This window comes from Fringilla coelebs, assembly GCF_963513975.1.
Source record: "Fringilla coelebs genome assembly, chromosome: 2".
NCBI classification, from domain to species: domain Eukaryota; kingdom Metazoa; phylum Chordata; class Aves; order Passeriformes; family Fringillidae; genus Fringilla; species Fringilla coelebs.
The window spans coordinates 12,036,389-12,060,530 of record NC_140029.1 but is presented as its reverse complement, the minus strand read 5'-3'; the positions used below and the strand labels follow the sequence as shown (position 1 = coordinate 12,060,530).

General features: G+C 38.0%; 1 protein-coding gene across 1 annotated transcript in view; it reads left to right on the top strand.

Moving 5' to 3' along the window:
* Positions 1–24,142, top strand: part of IL1RAPL1 (interleukin 1 receptor accessory protein like 1) — a gene marked incomplete at its 3' end in the record, with an annotated part of 579,463 nt that overhangs the window by 539,314 nt on the left and 16,007 nt on the right. Inside the window, exons 6-7 of the mRNA XM_084226567.1 lie at positions 14,306–14,438; positions 16,428–16,573. Of these exons, the coding sequence (XP_084082693.1) occupies positions 14,306–14,438; positions 16,428–16,573 (279 nt within the window). The remainder of the gene's footprint in view (positions 1–14,305; positions 14,439–16,427; positions 16,574–24,142) is intronic.

Sequence of the window (24,142 nt, the reverse complement as noted above, 5' to 3'; positions counted from 1 at the left end):
ATTGATACGAAGCTTCCTAGCAGGAAAACCTTGGGATCCCTAGCCCCAAGTAATTTACTCTCCTTAAAAGAATTTTATAACTCTGGGAAATTAGGTGGTCACGGTCCGACGGGGATGCCAAACTTCCTCCGGCATCACTTGAATTCATATTCTGCAAGTCCTGGGAGAGATCCCAGAATCTTTTTTGGCAGGCCAGCCTTGCTTTTGTGACTATCCTGGTCTAACAGCTCTAAGGTGCTGATCTATTCAAATTAAATAAACTAGCAGACAGGGAAAAAATCAATAAAATAAAATGGCAAATCTTTTTTATCAGGAATCCTGTCTCCTGGAAATCTCTGCTTTTCATACCACTGTCTAAGCCACAGAAAATTAATTCTGTTGAACTTAGTGTGTCCACTCTATGAATTATTCATTTATGAACAGTTGATAAATAAAACTGTAAAAAATCATATCAAAGATTTTTTTATTCCTGTCTAACTTATTTAACAATTTGCCTTTGTAATTTTAAATAATGTATTGGAGCTTTTCATGTTCTCACTTAGTGAAAGGGTGAGCTAGTGGCTCTGCATTTTTTTCTTTCTCAGTGAAAATCTATGAGTTTTCAGTTCTTTACATAAACAAGAGCTCATCTGCAATATCTCCTATGGCACCAAGGCAAGTTTTTATTCTTAAAAGTGACATTTGAGTAACTAATAGCTTTTTAATAGAAATACCTCTACAATGAACATAGAAAGCAGAGGTTTTTTTTCCTTGTAAGTCTTCATTTATGAAGAAAATGTCATGTCAACCTTTTTCTTCTCCCTTTTTGACAAATGCTCTTTTCAAACTCAAATTTCATATTCATTCTAATATGTAACATGTGCTAATCATATTAGGAATGATTCATTTTATTCAGAATGGCAAACTGCTGCTCTTAGCTAGTTCTTATTAGCAATGCCATTCCTAAAGTTACAGCAGAAGAATCTTTCTCAAGGATGAAGGAAAGTGGCTGCTCTCAGCCAGTTCTCCCACACGTCTTCTGCAGTGCCTTGTTTTATTGACTTTGTTATCTTTTATGATCACACCTCAAAGTAATTTCATAATATTTAATGATCTCTTATGTTAGAGATCTGGCAGGTTCCAGACTTCCTGACTTTATGTGTGAAGACAGAGGTGTAAGGTGAATTTACATGTTAGCAGGGTTCAGGCTGCCTCTTGCCTGTCCGGGGTGCCTGGAGTTGTCTCCAGGCAGGGAGGTACTGGAAGTTGCAGGACACCTTTAGGATGGGGAAGAGGGATGGGATGAGACAGGTTGGATGTGGGAACAGGACAACAGGAGTATTGAGGGCTTTTGTTTTGAGGAGAAACAGCAAAATCCTCCTCTTTCAGCCCAGCCTTGTTTGGAACCTGGTTTTAGGCTCTTGCATTGTCACTGGGTAGGTGCCAGCTGCCCACCTCTAAGGTATCTCATTCCCACCATGCAGCTTTCCCTGTACACACCCCTGAAGAGGTCAGGTCCTAACCTGAAAAGCAATCATTTTCTGCTTCTCAGCTACTTCTTCCACACAATACTGACCTAAACATTCAAGATGGAAATAGCTTTTAGAGGAATTCCTCATTGCAGTATAAGGGGGAAAATGAGCAGGACATTGAAAAGTTATTGCTGTTCCTATTGAATTAGCTTTTTCCTCACACTCATCAGGAAAGGTATTTGTTTCAGAGACTGGCTGAAATGAAATAGAAAAGATACAGGACCAAACACCCTTTGCCATCCTATTACCTGCCTTTGACACCAAGGAACTGCTGCCTGCCATTTCAGTCTTGAAAAAAAATCCTCACTTCATCTTTAAATGGCCACCTAGAACAGGAACAATTTTGCCTCCTTTCCCTCTGCCTTTTATTATTATCCTGGTTTTTTCTCGCTTCTTAAATGAGCTCATTATTTATCAGTTGAACTTTAGCACCTCACACTACAAAATATTTTAGAATAACAATTTATGTAAAGTTTAGCATACTTGCTATCCAAAATCTAATGCATTAAAAAAAAAAATCCTTAACAGTTCTCTCCAAACTTGAGTATTAGCTGTCTTTGATTATACTGAGATGTGGAGAAAATGATAACAAGTAACAAGTTGGATGCAAAGCACTCAATTGGATAAAATCACTTCGCTTCTTATATCAACAAATTTACATCTCTTAAATTCTCATATAAATGCATGCTTTCTTTAAAAAGCACATTGCTGAACTTCCATCAGAAGGCCTATTTGTTTTGTTCTTTTTCTTTTTGTATCCCAGTGCTAATGAAGCTTATTTCTGCTCCTATTTTACATGCACATCCTGTTAGAACAGGCAGACTAACTGCTTACAAAGGACAGATATATGACATTGCTTTTTATTATTTGCATTGCTGTAGTTAAAGTCTGTCAAAATTTTCATCATAAAGCTTGGATTGTTTTCAGGGCCTGTGACACTCATACCTGGATATTTGCCTCTCATGCTATTGAATGGTACAGGTACAGGATGCTGGGGTAGTAGATCTTTGCTCTGATTCAATATGATGACTGTTTTCTTTCCTACTTCTTGTGCTTGTAGATCAATGATCCTAAATTACCACTACAGTGTTTTAAAGTGGTTTTTTTTGCCTCACTTTTCTCACCTCAAGTGATTCATGTGACTTCCTTTAAGTATGGATTTAAACTCCATTGAGAGTGTACACTGTACATGTAGAGGAAACTTGCTGGATATGTGATCACGCAATACTTAATGCTTAACACCATCCCTTTTGGACTGTTTCATAAATCATTTTCATGTCTCCATTTATGACACATTTTTAAAGGGATGGATGTCATTTAAATGGCAAAGGACGGAAAGTAAACACAGTACTAAGCACTTTCCAAAAATCCATCAATGTTTTACTATCCAGTAGTTCATAACAGCACTTGCAAATAATTGCATTGATAAAAATCAAAGCCTGGAGCTGCAATGATATTCTTTGGAGCTGGTGATGTGCTATGTAGCACAAGGGTTGATACAACCTCCTCTTCCCCAGACTTGGACTAAATTTCTAGCTCCAAGCCACAAGTGCAAATGGGTTTTGCAAAATTGCTCTGGTTCCCTGTGGACAGGTGTCCCCATTAAAAAGCCACCATGCAGCTTGGGATGAGTGGCAACCCCAGCTCTGGGGGAACAGGGGAGTGGGTGAGTGGTGGCACACCCACCTCTGCAGAGACCTGTGCCGGTACAGACACCAGCCTGCCACCTCTCTCCTTGGACATTTTGTATCATAAATATTGCACCGAGAATATTTGTCTCTGTTCCTGTAACCAGCAGCTGTCGCACCTTATATTTCTATTGTCACTCAAACCCGGCTTTCAGTCCTTGCTTTGAGACCTCCAGAAACTGTTAAAAGCACAAATAGCATTGCAGACAGTGTTCTGTATTCCCAGAGCTTGAATGGAACAAGGTGAATTTTTCCTTCATTTTCCTCCACTTTTTTGAAATGCCATAGCTCCAAAGCCTCTCAGAACACTTAGAAAATATAAAAAGAAAAACAAAAGAACAAACAAAAAACAAAACAAAACAAAAATCACCCAAACATCAACAACAAAACCAAACACAAAACAAACACACAAAACCAAACAAACAAAAAAGAAGAAAAACAAAAAACAACAACAAAAGCAAAATGAAAACCACAACAAAGAGAAATTACAGCATTGGTGGGCATGCAGCATCAGGAAGGTGGGTTGTGTAGATTGATCAGGAAATTCACAATTATGTAAGTAAAGAGGATTAATATCCTGCTTGCTGACCTCGAGCATTTGGCTTCAGACACAGGAGCCCTAAACCTCTCAGAAATTTTGCTGGCAGGACCCTGAGCTGTACAACCATGGAAATTGCAACTAAAAGAGAATGGAGATGGACTAGAGAAACGGGGCCCACATGGCTGCAAGAAGATAAATCATTTCAGCCTTGCTGCTGTTCAGACTTTCCAGTATTGAAGAGCATCTCCTCTTGACAAAAATATTCAACAAACCAAAATAATTTACTGACTAATTGTTCTTGAGGAGGAAGTTGTTTTGGGAGAATCACATTTTATGATGCCCAGGACTGCACCTACTTCAAACACAGACGGGGACATGAGGCTCTGATTCCTCCTACAGTGCCTCCAGTCTGGCCAGGTCATTTTCTCTTAAAGAGAAAAAGCCAACATGAAGCCAGCCCTCGATCAGGTGTTATTTAGGAGTACAAGAAACCCTCCCCCTCTGTCCTGAGAGATAGAAGAAGAGCTACTCTTTGCAGAAGGGAATGAAGTTCTCTGGTCTTCACTCACATCAAAACCAGAGTGACATAATGGGCTGGGAGCAGGGAGCAGTGGGCAGGCTCTGCCACAGAAGAGGAGCTTTCATACAGAGTGAGGGCCTGGAGGCTGGAGCTGTATGGCTCAGGAATGTGTGGCAGGAGTCCTCCCTTCTGGCCAGACACGTATTTTACCCTGTGGGAATTTTTGTCACTCAGGTCCTCTGCTCCCCAGGTCAGAAAGCAAGGTACAGCATTAAGAACTCACCCTTGCTCCCATTTATAAACTTCTTTCCTTTAAAGTCAGGTAGCACGTATGCAGTGCTAGCTGGATTTTTTTTATTCCATTTGTGGTATTTGTGCAGCTGCCTTCACCAAGCATTGTCTATCAATCTGCAATTTATTGAGGTATAATCAAAAACTGCCTGGGTGCCTTTCATGTGGAAAGGAAGCCAATCAATAGCAGTGGGTTATTCCAGCACATGTGTGGTCCAAGAGTATGGCACATTTGTCTCTGAGAAGCAAATGAGTTTCTCTATTTGCATCTTTGTGAACCAGAGGGTTTTGTTCTAATGGATTTTGTTTCAGTGTTTTCTTAGGAAAGCACTTATTAACTAAAGGTTAATTTCTTAACACATGTAAGAGAAATAGAAAGACTGCATAATGTAATGACTACAGTGTAAAAGCAGAAAGCCTAGTGCTCCTAGGAACAGTATTTTTATGCAATAGAAAAATTTGATGTGCTAGGATTTTAAAATTATAGGAACAGATACTAGTGCATATGATATTTAATTAAATGGCAATTTGTTTCTAAAGTTATGCTAAGAATTAGTATTTTCTCTGTCCATTGCATTACACCTTCTTGATTTAAAGCAGAAGCACATTTAAACTATATATATATATATATATATATATATATATCATATATCTCACTCTTTTTCATTCTTTTCTTCAAGCAGGAAAACCCAGTATGAATAAACATAAAATCCCTTTCTACCATCAGAGGCTTTACTGCAGTACACTGAAAGTTGGTGCTGATTTTATTTATCTGTTTTATTAGTAATCAGTAGGCTCATTTCATCAGGGCTCCAATTTTCAGCGGTTCTTAATGGCTTTCCTGGTGAAAATTTGAACAGAGTAGTGGTGTCACATATTTTAGAACCAAACTGAAGTATTTTGATTTACATAATAGATGTGGTTTATTTCAATTGTATTTATCCTGCTGTGCCACACTGCTTCATGGGAGCAGGAATTTTTCCCATTCAAATGTTTGCCAAACTAGTCTGGATCTTTTCCAAATGACATTTTCCATCATATGATCTGATCTGACAGAACAGATTAATTAATGAAAATCTTAGAACTGGTGATGTTCACAGTGTGTGCTGAAGAGAAAGATCACCAGAGGAAGACAGAGTGTTTAATTATTTGCTGTTTGCAAGTTGGAGTCCCAGTTTCCTTAATAAGAGCCCAGGTGTAGGTGACACTGTACATGCTACTTTCAAAGGCTCTAATATTTTTAATTTTTTTTTGTATCTTCAATATGCAGCCCATCTCTACAGCACTTTTTCAGAATACCTCCTCACCCAAATAATCCCCTGCATCCTTATCAGTCCTACTCCTTGCTTGTGAAGAAAGGACAGAGAGAGGAAAAGAATAGCCAGGCTGACCAATGGAAAATAAGCCCACAATTTATTATTTAGTACCATATGCATGACTCCAAAGTCAAGAATTTGATGTATGCACTCAAATTACCTAATGATGATACAAACACTGCAGTCTCTTTCTCCAAAGCACTTAAAGAGCAGCTATTGTAAGACATTCCAGTAAAATATATTTTCTAATGCTATCCATTAAATTCTGTGTCCAAAGACGTCAACAGGATGGTTAGGAGGAGATGAAGGAACCACAAGAAGTTGAATTTGTATTTAGCCTGAATTGATAAGGCTGTTCCTTAAGATTGTTGCTATTTACATTTAAGTGTGATTGGACATTAAGTTGCTTGCAAAGTCTGGGAAGTAAGTCTGTCATTTATCACTATCTAGAATCCAGAACATCATCTGCTCTTCTTTGTACAGAACATATTGTGCAGTGCACCTGAGAAGGAGGCTGGGAGAAAGCACTGCTTGTGATGATTTATGAGCTGAGTTTTTTGACACGGACTAGCACCCACCAGAGGCCTAAGCAAACCCACTATAGTCTGTTCAGAAAGAAGAGGAAAATAGAATTTATAAAAAAAAACTCCACAGCAAGACATTTGAATGCTTTTATCGGCTGGAAAAACAGTGTTCAGGTTAAAAAAAATAAAATTAAATAAAAGGCAACTGTATCTACAGTTTTCGCAAGCAAAATAAAGCAGAAAGGGAGCTGTGCTGCTGTGTGTTATTCGAGTTGCTCCTCAGCAAAACAAGTCCAGCAATAGCTGTGTTCTGACCAAGAGAGCCACTGAAGTCCCTCTTTGAGCCTGCTGCTGCTTTGCCTCTGGATTCTGCTTGGAATGGAGAAATATGTAGTGAGAGCTGTAATGGTGTGAAACTGTCTTTTCTAACTAGAAATTATTCTAGCTTTGTAGTTTCTTGAGGCCCAGAGTCACCAATGGAACTGCAGGAGCCTATATGTCCTACTGCATTTCTTGCCAGTAAATATTCTTTACCAGAGGGACACACATTGAAATTTTTGGTTTTGTTTTGTTTTTTTTTAACTCTCCAAAACATGAAGACCTTAAGCAAGAAACCTCTCTTGCTTAAAAATATGACTCAGAGCAGGACTTCACAAAGCTAAAGACACAAGGGCTTTCTGGAGGTCAGTGGCAGCCCCGGGTATGGGACTTGGGGAACCTCTCCAGGCATAGGAAGGAACCACAAGGTCCCTCATGGGAACCCTTTTGGACTCCTTTGTGCAATGGGAACTTTGGGCTGTCAGCACAAAGGTTGGGTTTTTTACCATGTAACATCATTAGAATGAAAATACCACCATGATCAAATGCAGTGTGGTTTAAAGAGAATCCAGAAACAAAACACTGAACAATGCTAAGCTGTGCATGGTATGAACAGATTTAAAGCTCCCAAGATACAAGTCTCTAAGTGGTAACAAACATGTGAAGTTTGACATTTAGAGCTACCTCTTTCTCCTTTTTTTTTCAATTAGAGATATTTTGTTACCTAGGATATTTTTTGTGACTTTTTTCTAAAAACAGCTTAGCTTTTAAAAAACAAATTATCTTTAGATCTCACAGAGAGGGCACAGTAAAAAAGTGTTTATAAATGCATTTTCAAAAAAAAAAAGGAATTTCTAGAGTAAAAGTTATGTCAAGCTTGTAAAACAATTGCAGTGGCTTTTCTTTTCTTTATCAATACTTGCTTTATGCTTGTATAGTCATCTTCCACTCCAGCCTCTACTTCTGAAGAGGAAGGAGTGAAAAATACTTGCTGAACAGCTAATTTATCAGCCTGACATTACCATCTATCAAGAGGAGAGGCCTACTGTTAGGAAAATCAAGATTATTGGTTCAGAGGTTTTGTTACCTCTCGTGAAATGAGGGCAAGTTTGACAATCTACACACCTGAGAGATGTTCTGGACATTTTGAGCCCCGAGTCACATACATCACTTTGTTTTCTGCAGTCTGCTCTGGTGGGTGCTGTCTTCACTGACTCTCTCTGACAGTCCTGCTGCTAAAGAGCCCATTCAAAGCAGAAAGGATTTGGGTTTCTTTTCCTTCACAAGCTATGAAGAAACCCACTACAAAATTTTTGTAGGCACAGGTTAATCTTAGATCTCACTGTATATGTTTGAGTTCAGCACCTTCTAAAGTGCTGCAGGCTCCAGGATCTCAGGGCTGATCAGCAGGAACATACAGACACCTCCTTCAGGGGTCCTGCTGCTGAGTTGGAATTCAGCAGATGGAAGCCCTGGAAGGCAAAGGGCTTTTCATGTGGTAATGGGTAACTGTGAACAGGTGAATTACTTCAGCTCTATGGTGAACCAGGACTATCTGCTTAGTTAAAAAAAAAACACAAAGAAAAATCTAAAGAACAAGAATTAGGTTTTTGGGTTTTATTTCCAATTAAAAACCAACAACAACAACAACAACCAAAAAAAAACCCTCAGAAATTGAAAGAAGGGATTTATTTAACCTCTTCCTTAAACAGTGATATTTACAAATTCTGTAGAAGTTCAAAAACTACAGTCTCTGGTCTTGTTGAGCACCTACTCCTGATGTATTTTTTATTGTGGAGGAATGTAGTGTGCACTCTATGTTTACACCATTGTGGCCTGAAGGACATATTCAAAATGTGATTTAGATTCCAATGCAATCAAAATTCTACTCTGTAGCACAGCAAAATAGGGACAGGCCTATTAATGAAGAAATATAGCTGTGTAATCACATTCAGCACTTTGTATGATGCTTGCATGATAGCACATGATAATGATGATGTCGAACCCTCTCAAACTTACATATACTGAATTCAAAACAGACAGCATTTGCACATTGTATCTTCACAACTGTATTGATGAATTGCCAAAAACACAAAAAAAGTACTACTCAGTGCTGAGATTAGAATATTGCAATTCCCAGGTTACACTTATATTTCAGAAAATAATATTTGTTTTAGCTTGGTTTTATTTTGGTTGGTTGGTTGGTTGTTCAATTTTTCCTAACTCACTATGGGAAACATGCAGCAGGACATTTGCATTATGTTAAGGGAATACAAGGCACCAAGATGCAAGAATGTGTATGGAAACTGGAGGGCAGATAGCAGTCGGTGGTGCTTTGTGCAGGCAAGGAAGGAGCCCAGAGGAATCTCTGCAGTTCACCCTCTTCTAAGAGGATCCTTACAGGTCAAGGGTAGATGATCATTTGATCAAGTCACACAGCTGAAAACTATACGGTACTCTATTTCTCTCTTTTTTTTTTTTTTTTCCTTAATCATATTTGCATGAAGGCTTTCAAATCATGTTGAATTGTTTTAGGACACAAGACTTCTCTGAAAATGAGAGCAGCTTCTACTTACCTGCCTGCTGGCCTTGTCAGAAGACATTGGCAAAACAAGTGGGTCATTGACTTGTTTCTGTCAGGGCTGATCTGTCCCACCTAGGAAGGGACCAGCTTTCACAGCCCTACTCTTGGAAGACTGATATTTTGGCAGTATTTTTTTCTCAAACATGAATGGAAAGAATAGTATTTAATTCCTGTGTGCGACATTTTGATTGCATCTGTCTTGACCTTTTATAATTTCATTTTGAGACGTTAACATTACAAATAAATGGCATACTTGTAGGTGTGTAGATACTGCCTAGGTATTTCCTGTACATAAGTTGTATAAATGGCTTACATTGTACAGTAAAAGAAAGTCCCACATTTCAGTGCACTTAACATTTTCAGTCTTTTGGCCCTCAATATTCCTAGATGTTGAACATGGCTCTCAAACACTTCTATAATATGTTTTTGAGAAATCTTCTGAAAAGAGGTTGCAGAGCATTTTTTATTATTACAGTTGTTGCCAACAAAAAAATGGTTTCCCTTCACTGAAGACTCTGTCAAATCAAAGGTGAGGAAGGTGCTCTCGTGCTGTGTGGTAACTGGTACGAGCAGAAGTGTGAGTCGAATCTCAACTGACCACACAAGATGGCACTTCAGCAATCACAAAATATTCGCTATTTTCTAATTACAGCTAGCACGTTCTTTGCAGACTGGTGTTTTAAATGAGAAGTTGTTCACTAGGAATTCCCTTTTTTTTTTTTAATAATGTTTGGAAGTTAGACAGTGCCCTCTGCTGGGCATAGGCTCCCCAGCAGTAGTTTGCAAAGGGCTCCAAATGTTGATAATTTGTGAAAATGAACGCAAAATCTGTATTCTTCTACTCGAGATATTTGCTGGTTTCAAGGAAGAACACCTTGTTGTGGTCCCTTCTTGCATTCTGCTCTACTTGGAAGCGTACTGTGCAACAAAAACGGGTCTGAGTTTGGATGGCAAAGAGCTTTTTACTAATTAAATTAGAACCCAGTTGGCCTGAGACGTGTGTGACTTTATCACAGGGAGAAGCAGGAGCATGTAGTGCTATGCATTCCAATTTTTACAAAAACAAACTTAATACTTTAAAAGCATATTCATCAGGAAAAAAAAAAGGTGATGAAGAAAAATGCAGATTAATTTGCTTCTGTGTTCTCTTGCATGTCTTTATTGTATTATTTCACAGTTTAAAAATTTATAATTATACTGAGTGCTATTTTTCTCTTTATGCTTTCTTTAAGTTGTTTTGATTTTTCTGTTTGTTGTTTTGAGAGGATGCCAATAAAAATAGCAACACTGTAAATTTCACATAATAATTCTATTCTGATGCCTTTGGATTTTTCCAGGGTCCATTAAAAAATACGAATCAAAACAAAAAAAAAACCACAACAAACAAGCCCAAAACAAAACCAAGCAGTTTACCCATGATGCAACTTGAATTTACATCCTACAGCAAAGAGAACAGAAAGACATGAATTTCCCTAGTAATTTAATTGAAAACATTTAGTAAATTTAAAACACGAAATTAAAATCCTTCAAAAACAGGCTGTAAAACTGTAGTAATCCAGCATTTACAGAAAAATTTAAACTGATGGCATAGAAAGCATTATATATCCTTTCATGAAACTTGTATGACTTTCAGATCTCTCCTCTAGTTTTTCTCAGTGCAGAAAACACATGGAGAGAAACAGTTGACTAAGGTTAACTGAGAGGGATTTCCTTTAATTGATTGACAGGTTGTTTATACCTCAGCTTAAAGATGAAGCAAAGCAGCTCTTGTATTTATTATACATTTCATGTTTTCTACAAATCTGCAGACTTTTAAAAGCAGATTGTCCGTGCAGAACATGCTTGGTGCCACAACAGAGATCGCGTCCGCTCACTCCAAAGCTGAACTTCCAGGGATAAACACAGCCCCTCCTACAGCACCAGCCCCTCCTGCTGCACTCCCTCACTCACTCTCATGACAGCAGCTCTGGAGTGGATGCCAAGATCCAAGATGTGCTCCCAAAATACTGTGTCCATTCCTAGCATGGCCCTGCAGTCAGGTTTTATTTACATGTGCCTGCAGCTGGAAGCCTCTCTGCTTCTCCAAGGGAGCTCTGTGCCTTCTGCAGAGAGCCGTGAGTCCTGGAGTAACAGAGCCCCTTATTAATGGTCACAGTTGGTCATTAGCTGGTCACTGAATCTTCCTTGATGACCAGCTAATGAACATCCCACTGGCTTATTGTGAAGATTGGTCAAGATAGACAGTGCAGGTAATTTATAGCTGAAGCCCCAGCATGCTAATGGCCTTCCCTGAGTAACTGCAATCAACAGAGTACTACTAAGTGGCATTACATTCTTCCTAATTTATTTCTCACTTGCAACTATTTCATGTTGAGTGGAGACTTCAGATTCTACACTTAAAGGTATTTTTGCATGTGTTATTCAGGGGGAAGAGGTCTTTAATAATTTAATAAAGAAAACAATCTTAATCTTAAAAACTCTCTTTTTTTTTTTTTTTTTGGTAAGTTTTGCCCTTATCAGAAGGTGTTTATTTTTAAAAAACAAATCTATGCTCATAATATTCATCTATAAAAGGCTCAGAAGCCCAGTCAGAGCAAAAATCATCTCTCAGAGGTACCTGTTAGCTGCAGGAGCCTGGAGAGCTTTGATGGTTCAGCACCTGTGGTGTCTAATCTCTGTGAATCATGGATAAATTGGCCAGAAGTTATTGCCTCTCTAGCTGTGATCTTGCCAACTCTTAAAAGCTATAAAGTTTCAACCAAGCCTTGTCTTGGTAGGAAAGCCCTGGAAAAAGCCCAAGAAGTGGCAGTGATGCATTAGGTAGCACTCTGTGTCTGGTGGATAATGCCACAGAGGTTGTCCAATTATCACAGGAGCCTCCTTTGGCTTTATGTGCAGGTATCTTCTTCCCTTTCAAGGCTGCACAGATTCCACTGTGGCCAAGACTTTCAAAATCCTTTAAGGTTTTACATTTCCATGAGTTCAAGCATCATAATTATGATGCAAAACCAAAACCAAAGTAAACCCCAAAACCAAAAGCAAACAACTCCACCCACCCCCACCCTCCCCTTGGTATATATCTGCAATGCAACTGCTATAAGAAACCACGTTTGCATGGCAAGGAACCAAGAAATTGATTGTGTTCCACTACAGGTTTTCATGCACTTGGCCCACATTAAGTGATGTCCCCATGCTCATCTCATTCAGCCTTCAAAAGGCTTCAAGACTGCAAAAGTTTTTTCTCCCAGTGATTCCAAATTGTACTGCTTGAACCATGAAAAGATTGAGAAATTGAATTTCCAGAGAGGTGTCCTGACCATGGCTCCCTGGGGTGTGAAAACAGGAGCTATGCTTGTCTTTAGACAGAGAGGTTTTGCCCTCCTCCTGAAGAGAGTTATCTTATATTTGGCAACTTTGCTCTAGAATAAGTGAGATTATTAAAATTTTGCATTATTCAGAGATTCCATTTCATACTTTTTGATTATGAAGGAGACCCTTCTCTCCATCCTAGTTTCAAGTACTGGAATACTCCTGTCTCCTTAGCAAGCATTGCTTGCAAAAGGTATGGTAGCAACTGAAATGACTAAAAGAAAATGAGACCCTAAAGTTCCAAAAACAGATTGTGAAAGTAGCAGAAATGGTATTTGCCTAGATGTTGCACGTTTGGAACAAAAACATTTGATTCTGTACCTTTCATGGCATGGATGTGAGAGTTCAAGCCAGTCATTTATAAGACATTTATCGTCTTAGAAATGTGTATTTATTAGTCATTTATAAGGCATTTATTTAATAATTACTTGTCCTCTTGTTACACTGAATCCTGCATTTGTTTTCATGCTAAAAAGTAAACATGAAATTCAAATATTAATGTTGTATGTTTAAGACCAGGTCCTGACCCAGAACAGTCTATTTTTGAGGAAATTAATTGAACCCAGATGGGCTTATGGCATCTTGGTACAGATGTAGTAGTGCTAAGAATGCTTTTCTCTTATTTTTTGTCCAGGAGCTGTGGTCTGTTGGCCTTAAAGTCCAAAAATTAAAAACCGAAAGTGTCAATAAAATATGAACTTGGTCTCAGCAGTAATATAAACTCCATGGAAACACTCTCTTCAGGAGGGGGAAAGACCACTTAAATCCCAACACTTCCTTAAGTTACTGTGTAATTATCCCCTAAAGGAATGCACGTGGCACTTGAGGAGAGTTGGTGCATGTTGAGGCAAATCTCTTTGCAGCAGCTAACGGGAGATCTTCAGCTGTGTCTGTCCTCTTGCTTTGTCCAGCCTTGCCAGCACACAAAAACTGTGCAAGTTGCCATTTCAATCCCTGCATGTGCTTGAGATAAAGCCCAAAGCCAAGTGGTACAAGCACAATGTAAGGCTCCATATCAAAATAAACAAAGTCAAGGCATATTAGTTTTTTTAAATCCTCATTATAATGATTAAATAAGTAACGCTGTGCATATATTTGAAATTTCTGCTCCCTGCTGCATGCTCTGCTAATGGTTCTTCCCATTCTAGTGGCTTATAATGTTCAGAATTAGTTCACAGGAGCTTTTTTCAGGTGTCAATACTTCAAACTTTCCTGCTAAAGTATAGCAATGAGCACACATCTTTCTACCAGATATCCCTTGGGAATGGAACTCTGCAGGAATATACCGGCCTCTTTGCAGAAACCCTTGGAAGGCTGAACTAACACGTCTATTTTACCTAACTTTTATCTTTTACAGAGAAAAAAAAATTGTGAAGTTAGCTCCTTTTGAAAAGACATAATCTCTGATATCCTTGCCAAACAGAAAATGTATTGAAAAAAATTAATCCTGTTTTCACATATAATTTAATTTCATTTTTATTGTATTTATTTTCAGAAAATGCATTGTGCCAAGACAAACCAATACTCTTGGAAACTTTCAACAGCAGCTGGAAATTGAGGAGCTCTCTGAATATTTTGGTTTTTAAAAAGCAACTGATTTAAAATTTTGAAATAAACATATTTTCTTACATTTTTTGCAACAGGTGGTTCTGCTAATCTAACCTGCAGAGCTTTCTTTGGATACAGTGGAGATGTCAGTCCTTTAATCTACTGGATGAAAGGGGAGAAGTTTATTGAAGATTTGGACGATAATCGAGTCTGGGAGAGTGACATTAGGTAAAAGAAAAAGGTTTTTTTCTTTTTTTTCTCCCTATTTTTTGATAGTTAATTTTATACTCCTTATCACGGACTAACCAAGGTGCATATTGGGTCTGATCTTTTTTTTTTTTTGCAACATCATCCATTTGCTTTTTGACTTTACCAATAGAGAACAGAAAAATGCCCTCCTCAGCCCAGTCAGAGGTTAGAGACTTGCAAAAGCAGAATAGCTACCCAAAAAGAGCTGTAGTGTTGACCAGCTGGAATTTACCTAGTGACTTTTTCAAAATGTGACAATCTACAGAAACAATCACGAGGACACTTATTAAGATGAAATAAAGAAAAATAAATATATTCAGAAAATCAGCTCAAAAAAGTATTTTCAAATATGAAACCTTAAATAAATGGTGAAGTTTGACTTCCCTTTTGGAATGTTTTGATTTCTTCATGAAAAAAACCTGAGTTTTCTGGGATGTTATCTGGCTTGTGAGAGCCAAGCATCCTGTTATGTGGGCTGCTTATATCTGCTGAAACACTTGTTTTGGAGAGGATCTGGCAATTCATGCCATATACTTCTACTGCTCCTAAAAGTGCTGCCTCATTTAGAAATTAAGGACAAATGTGGATTCATATTGAGAATTACATGCTTGACATAGCATACTAAATCCTATTCAATATGAAGTATTTGCTATCAATATGAAGGATCTGAAGAGATTCCTTATTCATTTATAACTCTGTATGTGTGAATGTCACTGTTTCCATGTATCACAGAAATTAAAACTCAGAAATTTAGGCAAATCTTAGTGTGCATGGCATGGTTTAACCTCAGGCAGCAAGTTCCTCACAGCCACTCACTCAGTCCCCTGTTATCTCCCTCTAGGTGGGGAGAATTACCAGAATAGAACTTGTGGGTTGAGATAAAAGCAGTTTAATAATCAAGATAAAATAAGGGATTATAATGGCAGCAATAATACTAATTATAATAGTAAACATATATTATTAATAATAATTGTAATGAAAATGAGACATAGAGGAACAGAACCCAAGAAAAAGAAATTATGCACAATATAATCACAATTAGCAAAATCAAGTAGACCGCAGAGACTTTCAAGGTCATCATCCCCAGACACAGGCAAGAAGGAAGTGTGTTTCACCCCAGTGAACTTCAAGTTTATTCTACAAAAGTCAAGATTAGTACACTAAATGGCATGTGACAATAAGATCAGCTATATTTTGTGTTTAAAACTTTCCCAAGTCCTTCATCCAGTGACTGAGCTAGCTGATGACTGACAAAAAAAAGTGACAAGAAACCTCTTACAGTTTTCTTGTTTTGTGGAGGGAGGAGCAGAAAAGCTCATTCCCATTTTATTTGTCAGGCCTGCAATCATTTGTCATTTGCTTTCCTGAGTTCCTGAAACCACTGATGGTCTTGTTAAGAGTGGAAGTAAGTAATGGGAAGACAGGTGGAGTCTTACACAGAAAGCCTTTAATTTATAATCTCTATGAGCTGGCAGCACCTGGTGTACCAGTTCTTCCTACTGTTTGATAAAACATTATAACATTTTATAATGCATTCAAGAAATTATACCATGGCATGAACACATTGCTGAAGAGCCTCAGAAAAAGGACAAATATTGTGTTTGGCCTAGACTCCTGGTGTGAGTGTAAAACCCCAGAACAACTGCTTTCAGTTTTCTCTCTTCTACCATTCCACAACTTCATGAATCAGTCTCCATCGAAGTGTGCAATGATACATTACCCATGCGCATATCATTCTTCTTTAAAAAGACAATGAGCTGCAGCTCTCATTAACATTTACAAAGCCAAACCTCCTCATTAGAAGTGAGGAAGAAAAGGGCATGTTATAATTAAATTAAGATTGCATCAAACCATAACCAAATTTGAAGCCAGAGAGTTGTGAGTCGTAAGTAGCATTGTTATGTCATGATTATCTAAAGCTTCGCTGTGGTACAAGCAGAACGGCAGCAATGGTTGTTTTTTCCTCAGGGTTCTCAAGGAGCATCTTGGGGAACAGGAGGTTTCCATCTCATTGATTCTCGACTCGGTTGAAGAGGCAGACCTAGGAAATTATTCCTGCTACGTGGAGAATGGGAACGGACGCCGGCATGCCAGTATTCTTCTACACAAAAGGGGTAAATATGTATTTTTTCTCCATGAAAGGGTAGAGTGTAGGGGTGGTCAGCTTGTGAGATTCCCTCTGATGCAAGCATGAATTTTAGCTTCCTATGAATTAATAGTCAATAGTTATTTTTCCCCAGGAATTTGTACGACTTGCAAAATAAAAGAGAAAGAATGTTGTTAATTATGGCTGTCACTGGAAAAAAATACAGTAACGCCTTTTAACTAGATCTCTGTAAAAGATGCATTTAATAATTCATTAATTTTAAAATTAATGAAGGCTCAACAGAGAAGGAATAGTTGGAAAACACAGGTGATACAACTGTAATAATTTTCTTTAAGAAAAATAAATCAAATTTTAGGAAAACCAAGAAAACAACCTTCCACTTCTATCAGAAGTGCCACCTAAACCCCCTGCCAGGGGGGTTCCTGCATAGCCTGACATGGACATTTTCCTTCCAACACTTTTGTTTTACATCAACATTTCTGAAGTGAAACATCATGCCAGAAGCCTCTAAGAACCTTCCTGTTTCTCCTCACCACTCACATCCCATCATCCCAGCCTGCCTAATGGCCACAGCTATCTCCAACCGAGATAATTATGGGGAGATGGAAAATCTCCTGCAAATCAAATCTCCCAGACCCACTTTGTCTACTTTACCTCCCAGAGGGAGCTCCACATCCCTGGGATTGACACTCCCCACTCTCATGAAGGTTCCTGTTGACTTCAGGAAGCAAAGAATAAGCAGGAGCAGTGTCTGCATTTTGCTGACATTCCTGTGCTTTTTTTAGATTGTTTGTAAAAGTGAGCAAACCAGGATCTCACTGTGCTGCTGAAGTACTTGTGGCATCTCAATTTATATCAAAGCAGTGATATCTTCCCTAAATTCAGCTTGGTAGCATGCAAAGTCTGTCTAAGCTTAGAAAGAAACCATAAATCAAGATAGTCTGACCAATTTATTTAAACATATTGTTGGGTACCTCCAATTACTTGAATAGAACTTAATTTGCAGCCATTTTTCTAAACTCTTGTCATTGCTTCTTAAAAAGATGCAGATGTGAATTACCAGATGTTCTGCTTAGTCTGGCATTTGTCACATTTTCTTGAATTTTCTGAGATGAGAAATTAACTTCTTAAGAAGTTGAATCTCAACAATATACCAGCTAGTAGTCATATACTCTGGTTCAAAGACCTTTGAACCCAGAGCAAGAGCTTAACCCAAAAAACACTGAAATCCAACAGCTTGCTCTAAATAATCAAATTACTTGATGAATACTGAAAATAAAAATTTTTAAAGCTCAAATTACTTTAAAACCAATATTTATTTGACTGACACCTATTAAGTACATGCTGATGCTTAGTCCTTATTTTCTCTTCCACACAAACAGTAGCTCCAAGACTGAAAACATGTAAGTCTTCTCTCTTCTGTGACCACCAGATCTCTAATTTAACTTTGTGCATGCATGAATTTTGCAAGAATCTACTTTCCTTGCTCCCTTTCTTAGAGAACTCGGTAAGTCAGACGTACCACATTACGTGGTCTCATGATAACATGCTTAAGAGGGAGTAATCTCAATATTTAATTGCCCTTATAAATAGTAAAAGGACAAAAATAGCCAAAAAAATCCAAAAAATATTTTTTCCTCTTTAAGTAAGGCTGAATCAGAAATAGATCTGGAAGCAAAATCTGTGGTGCCCTCGAAAGACAAAAGGTACCGGGTACCCGCCTTCTACACATTTTGCATGTTGACAAGTGTTTCAGTGAAATGATAAATTAAGCATGGCAGATAAAAATTTGAGCTAGTCTCTCAGGTCTCCTAGGAAGAGGAGTTTTGCACTGCTTGCTTAGTCTCCTGTATATCACCATGACAACCTTTCGGTTTAGATTTCCTTGTTTAGATCCATATTTAGCCTCTGCTAGGAATGAGTTAGCTGTTTATTAATTTCTGATTATTTGGCTGACTTAGACCAATTGGGACCTAACAATTAGGTAAATTTGCTTCCTGAACACCAAAATATTTGCAGCTGTAGTAGTTTTGGCTGATTTTCTAGCTAGTGATCCTTTGTTTCCAGCAGTGTAAGAGTACAAAAATGATGAATCTGGAATGTTCACTGCATACCTGAAAAAGAAATTATAATCCTTCTTCAACTTCCTGTGTGGAACATTATCACCAGGATCAGAAGGGATAGAAAAGCAGAAAACTCTGCTGCTGAACAAAGAGAGTTCCTGGAAAAAGAGATATTTAGGGCTAAATGCTGCAGTGGGTATTCAGGTACAAAGTTTAAGCCTTTCAAACCCCCTTGCAACTGCTGCTTCACCCAGGTCAGTAGAGTCTCTGCACACTTAAAAGTCCAGGGGGAAATTTTAGACATACCTACGCTTACTCTGGCCCTGAAAGCATAAGAAGCCAACAGTCTAAATCACCACAAAAAGGCTGGATGCATCTTCCTTCATATTCCCACTGGTCAGCCTGACAGGGGCACACTCTCACCTCACAGAATCCCCAAGCAGGCTCCATCAGAGGGTGGTCCTGGCCCAAACCAGAGCCTGGCACGTTCACCAGGGACAAGGGGCTTCTGCTCTTCCCTGGCATGGCACTGGAATGGGAACCCAGAGCCTGTCCTTACCTGACACAAGCTAATTTCAGGAGGGGAGCAGAGCACTCCTGGGCTCCACCACCACTTGTGCAGGAAAAGTGAACCCAATTTCATCATCCAGCACTGAGAAAAGCTGGGGGCCCTGGTACCTCCCTCTAGTGCAAACACCAGTGCTCTGTATCTCAGGGAGCCCAGCTCTTATTTTCACCTCAACTTCTTTTACTTTTGGACACCAGTGGAGAAAGCCTATGATCTGTGTTTTTCTGCTGCCAGCTAACCATTTTTAGAGTCCTAAATTTCCTCAGATGCTGTCCATAGGGAGCATTTAACTCAAAGCTACAGGCAGTAGAGCATTTTAGCCATAACAATGACAATGCTGTTTCCTTTTCCTCATTCATTCCAAAATTTGTAAAAAAAATAGAAAAAAGAGAGCAATCAGAGATTGCCCAAAAGATTTAGCTTTCATCCCTTTCCTCCACCTTCTGACCAAATCCTTGTCATCCTTAAAATAATTAAGTTATTTTCTCTTTTGTGGGGGAAAAAAAAAAAAAAATCTACTCGTATAATCTAAGGTTGACTTCGTAATTTACTGGTGGTAGGTGGCATTGATCATCCAGAGCAATTACAGGTTAATCTTCAGGTAGGTGGAGGAACCCTCTAGAAATTAATTTTGAGAGTGGTCCTGACAGCAGCTAAGCAGAAATTTATTAATGACAGACCAGATTGCAGATGATATAACAGGTGGATCACATTACAATTCCATTTTTTTTTCATAATTTTTTAATTAAAGAAGACAAACTTATAGTCTATCAATGTAGTAGATAAAAATTCAATGCATAAGGAAAGGAATGCTTTTTTGCAATGTTATGTATTGACAAGTATGACTTTCATGCAGGATCAAAGTCTTCATAATCTTATCATAGACTGTGTTGTAAATACAGGCTGTTATCTAATTATGTGATTATTTTTTTTTTAAAGTACTCTCTGTATGTCTGCAAGTAGAACTCTACAACAAAAATAATCTCAAATTCTATCTTGCCATTATTCTTTAAGTAGTATGGATATTATTTTAAAAGCTTAATAATATTACTGGCATTTTTCCTGGGACAGACACCAGAACTAAGGTAACATGCTTTCATGCATTTTTTCAAAGTATCTACTTCCCTTTCTTCCCATTGTCATCTACACAGTATTATCATCTAATTTCCTACCCTTAGCCTCTTTTATGGTTTTAGTTTGTTTTCCTCTGTCATAGGTGTTCTCAGTGGGCATATTTAAATCTTATTGACTGTAAGTTAATGAGGGGTAGTTAAAACAATTTTGAGGGTTTTTTCCTGTCAGGAAAAAAAATATTTTCACTGAAATAAACTGTTTAGAGAAAGAGTATGCTTAAAATTGCACATGAAAATATATGTTTGAAAAATATGCAAGGTAATATTTCCTAGATGGAATGCATCTTGAGGAAAACTACCTTATTTTAAACTAATAATTTCTTAATGCATAAACATTATATTAATATTTCCTGTACAATGTAATAGAAAATTCTGAATAGAAAGTAATTCCAAATTATCTTCATATGGTTATTAATGATAACAGAATGGCTGACAAGCACCTGAAATTGCATTCATTCACATAATAGAGTAAATCTGGTTTATTACTTACAGACTTGAATGTGTTATATGCATTTTCAGTCAGTTAGACACAATTTCACACAGTGGTAGCAATGAGTGACAATTAAGACTTAAAAGAGAAAAGAAACATTCTTTTCTAACCTCTGCAAAGAAACCCCAGGTGTTATATCTCCTTTTACCAAAAAGCTTCACAATGCTTCTGAAATTTCTGAAAGGAAACTCATCATATGAAATGTGAGAACAATGAGTATATTTCAGCTTCTGCTAGCTGGACCTGAGTACTTGTTCACTCCAGTGAATCTCTGAGTCTCAGTGGAAGCCAAACTGTTGAAGAACTCCAACTGACTTGGTCAGTTCCGACCTTACACGAGTCTTCCACTGTATAAAGCATTCAGTTTTTATTCTGCACTGCAGGAAAGGCTTTTCCAAGACCCTCATCAGGTTTTGGAACTGGAATTGAAATTGGATTGGATGGAAATTGATTTTTCATTCACCTATGGCCACTGAAGAGGCCTTCAAGTTGTCACTGTGCTCAGCAGTGCAAATGTTCATTCTCCCAAGAGGTTCATGACACAGGGCCCAAGGTCAAATATCAGCTCCCTTCTTGTCCCAAACCTAACTAAATGTGACTGTCCTTTCACACTCAACCTCATCTAAAATCAGTCAAGGAATAGAATACTAAAGACCTCTTCCTGAAAGAAACTCTTCTTCATAACACCATTCTTTTAATCAGTCAGGTTTTTCTCATCCTTTAGAAAATTGGACTAAGATAACTCCGGTAAAAAAGTTTGTGAGATTACTCAGCATGTGCCTACATGTAACTTTCATCTCACAATTCTTCGTGCTGACAATGTGTTAAACAAGTTGGTTTGTTTAACAGATTAGTTTTTAAAACAACTTTTGTACCACGTTTATCAAAGTACTTCCTTTTATGTAATGTCTAAGTGCAAGTCCAACCTTGATTGGCAAGGATGAAAATATTTTAAAATAAAATGTCACAAATTGTTTCCATAATCCATGCATAGCTAAATTATTCTTTAATGCTATCCTCAGGAAAAAAAAATGCAAACAGTATGTTTTATGATCTTACATCCTTGGAACTCAGTATTCATTTTTTCCCCCCATTTTTAGCACTCCTCGGTGCCTCTTACATTAATTTCTTTCAGAAATTCTAAGTGAAGTAATATTGTGGACTTGTCTGATTTCTGTAGTGCAATTATCAAGTAGAAGTGTCTTGGTTTGGGGTAAATTTGGGAGAAAATTTTCAAAGGGATTCTGTTAGAAAGCAAATTCAAGCAGCCCCTCCCCCAACTGATTCGGGAAAAGATTTCTTTGGAGAGAAGTGGAAAAAATTGTATATTTAACAGTATTTAACAGGCAAAATATTCACTGGGACAAAAAATGAACAATATTAACCAATGAAACTTCTTGTCACCCAGAAGAGGTGACAAACTCAGCCCGTGCCCTTGGTGGGCTGCAGCTCGGCTCTCTCAGTCTCTGGTCAGTCCCTCTGGCACTGGAAATGCCATGGCCCATGGAAATGCCTGGTGGCCACAGGTGTGAGCTCCTGCTGCTCTTCTGGGTTTTTAGTTTAGAGCAGGTTTGAACAATTCTAAGGAAAATAAAAACCACAGTCTAGGGAAGTTCTCTGCCTTAGCTAGCTAAAAACTAACTAAAGGCAAAGGAGAGCTCTGTCCTGCCATCTGTCTATGTGGCAGACAACACAGCCCAGGGGAAGGATGCAGAGGAGCAAGTGCAGTTTCTGATAACAAACTCTGCACTTCTCTCCCTTCTTTTACTCTTGGAACCAGTCTTTAAAGTACAAAACTTATTTTTGGGGCTAAAGAGACGAATGGGGATGCAAGCATCATGGAGTCACCCCAGGACAAGAAGGTCTCCTAATGAAGAAAATTTCAGGTCATACACAATTCATTAATTTGGGGAAGATAAACAAAGATTACTGCAGTTCCACACCATGACACTTTTCCCCTTCAACCTATATCATAAACTGCCTTTAAAATGCATTGTTATATATTTAAATGTAGTAAGCTTCAGTAGCATTGCAGCATCTATATTTTCCCAACCTTATCCTCTTTTGAGCTAACATACTGTTAGCTCAAAACTCTCTGCTACTCTGCTACTGGGAACGTGCACGTCTCAGCAGAAATAAAAATGCCATCAGTAAGAATATACTTCTATTATAATAATTTACTATCTCTCTTCAAATAACACTGGAAATCCAACAGCACCAAGACTCAGATATGTTTTCTGCCATACTAATGAATAGAGTAACAAGATCCCTGGGTTGCATTTGCACACATACATGCTTACGTTTATATAATCCCAAACCTAACTAGTTCTTTTTCATAAGGGAATCAGGAATATATATTATTTATTTTTATCAAAAATAAAGAAAGGACACCAGGTCCCAAAATTTCTAATAAACAAAATTAAATTACTACACTGAAAAACATATTGAAAACCATAATTAAATCCAGCCAACTTCAATCAGTTCTGCAGACATCCACAGGCATGGGTGGCCCATGCTGGCAGAAAATATATACTTTGTGCTAAGAAATGATTTCATAATCAAGCTAATGAGTAGCACAAATCTGCTTCTACTGCAATCAGAAGTACTATTGTCCTACAGAATCAATCAGTAATTATTCATAACAGCATCCATATAGGATATACATATACGATATTCACACATACTCATCCAGGTACCTTTAGCACAACCAGATTATTTTTTACAATTTGAAATAAGCAAAAAGTAGAGAATAAAAAGTAGAGAACCTCTTTTATACATTCATGTATTGGATATGTGTATGCTGTATAAAGCAGCGATTCTATATACTTTAGGAATATAATTTGTTTTACAGCTATGCCATAACAAATACTGTACAAGCAGGGAAAAAAAAGAAAACAAAACAAAAAAAGAAGAGGAAAAAATGCATACTTCTTAATTTTAAAACTGTGAATCTGGGTTTCTTTGCTGCTAGCTTAAACTCTGCCTACTGTTTACAGCTGATCTCTGAAATGAGACTCAGAGAAGTGTTCCTGTGTTAGCCAGCTTTCTTCTTCCTTTAGAAGAAAGACACCTGTCTGTAACCAAACCTGCATCTTATAATACTGCAGCCCCTGCTCCCCTTCCAAATTATATTTATTATCTTTGTGGCACCTTTAATAATTGGACTCTGTGAAAGTATACCTAAACAAACTGAGGACTGCCTCTAACCAAACCCTATCTCTTTGTGAGTTAAGTTATCCAAGACAAGCAGAGAATGGAAATCAGTTTAGGCCACAAAGCTGCAAAGATTTATTTATGTGCTAATCCGAAGCTCTGTGAATAT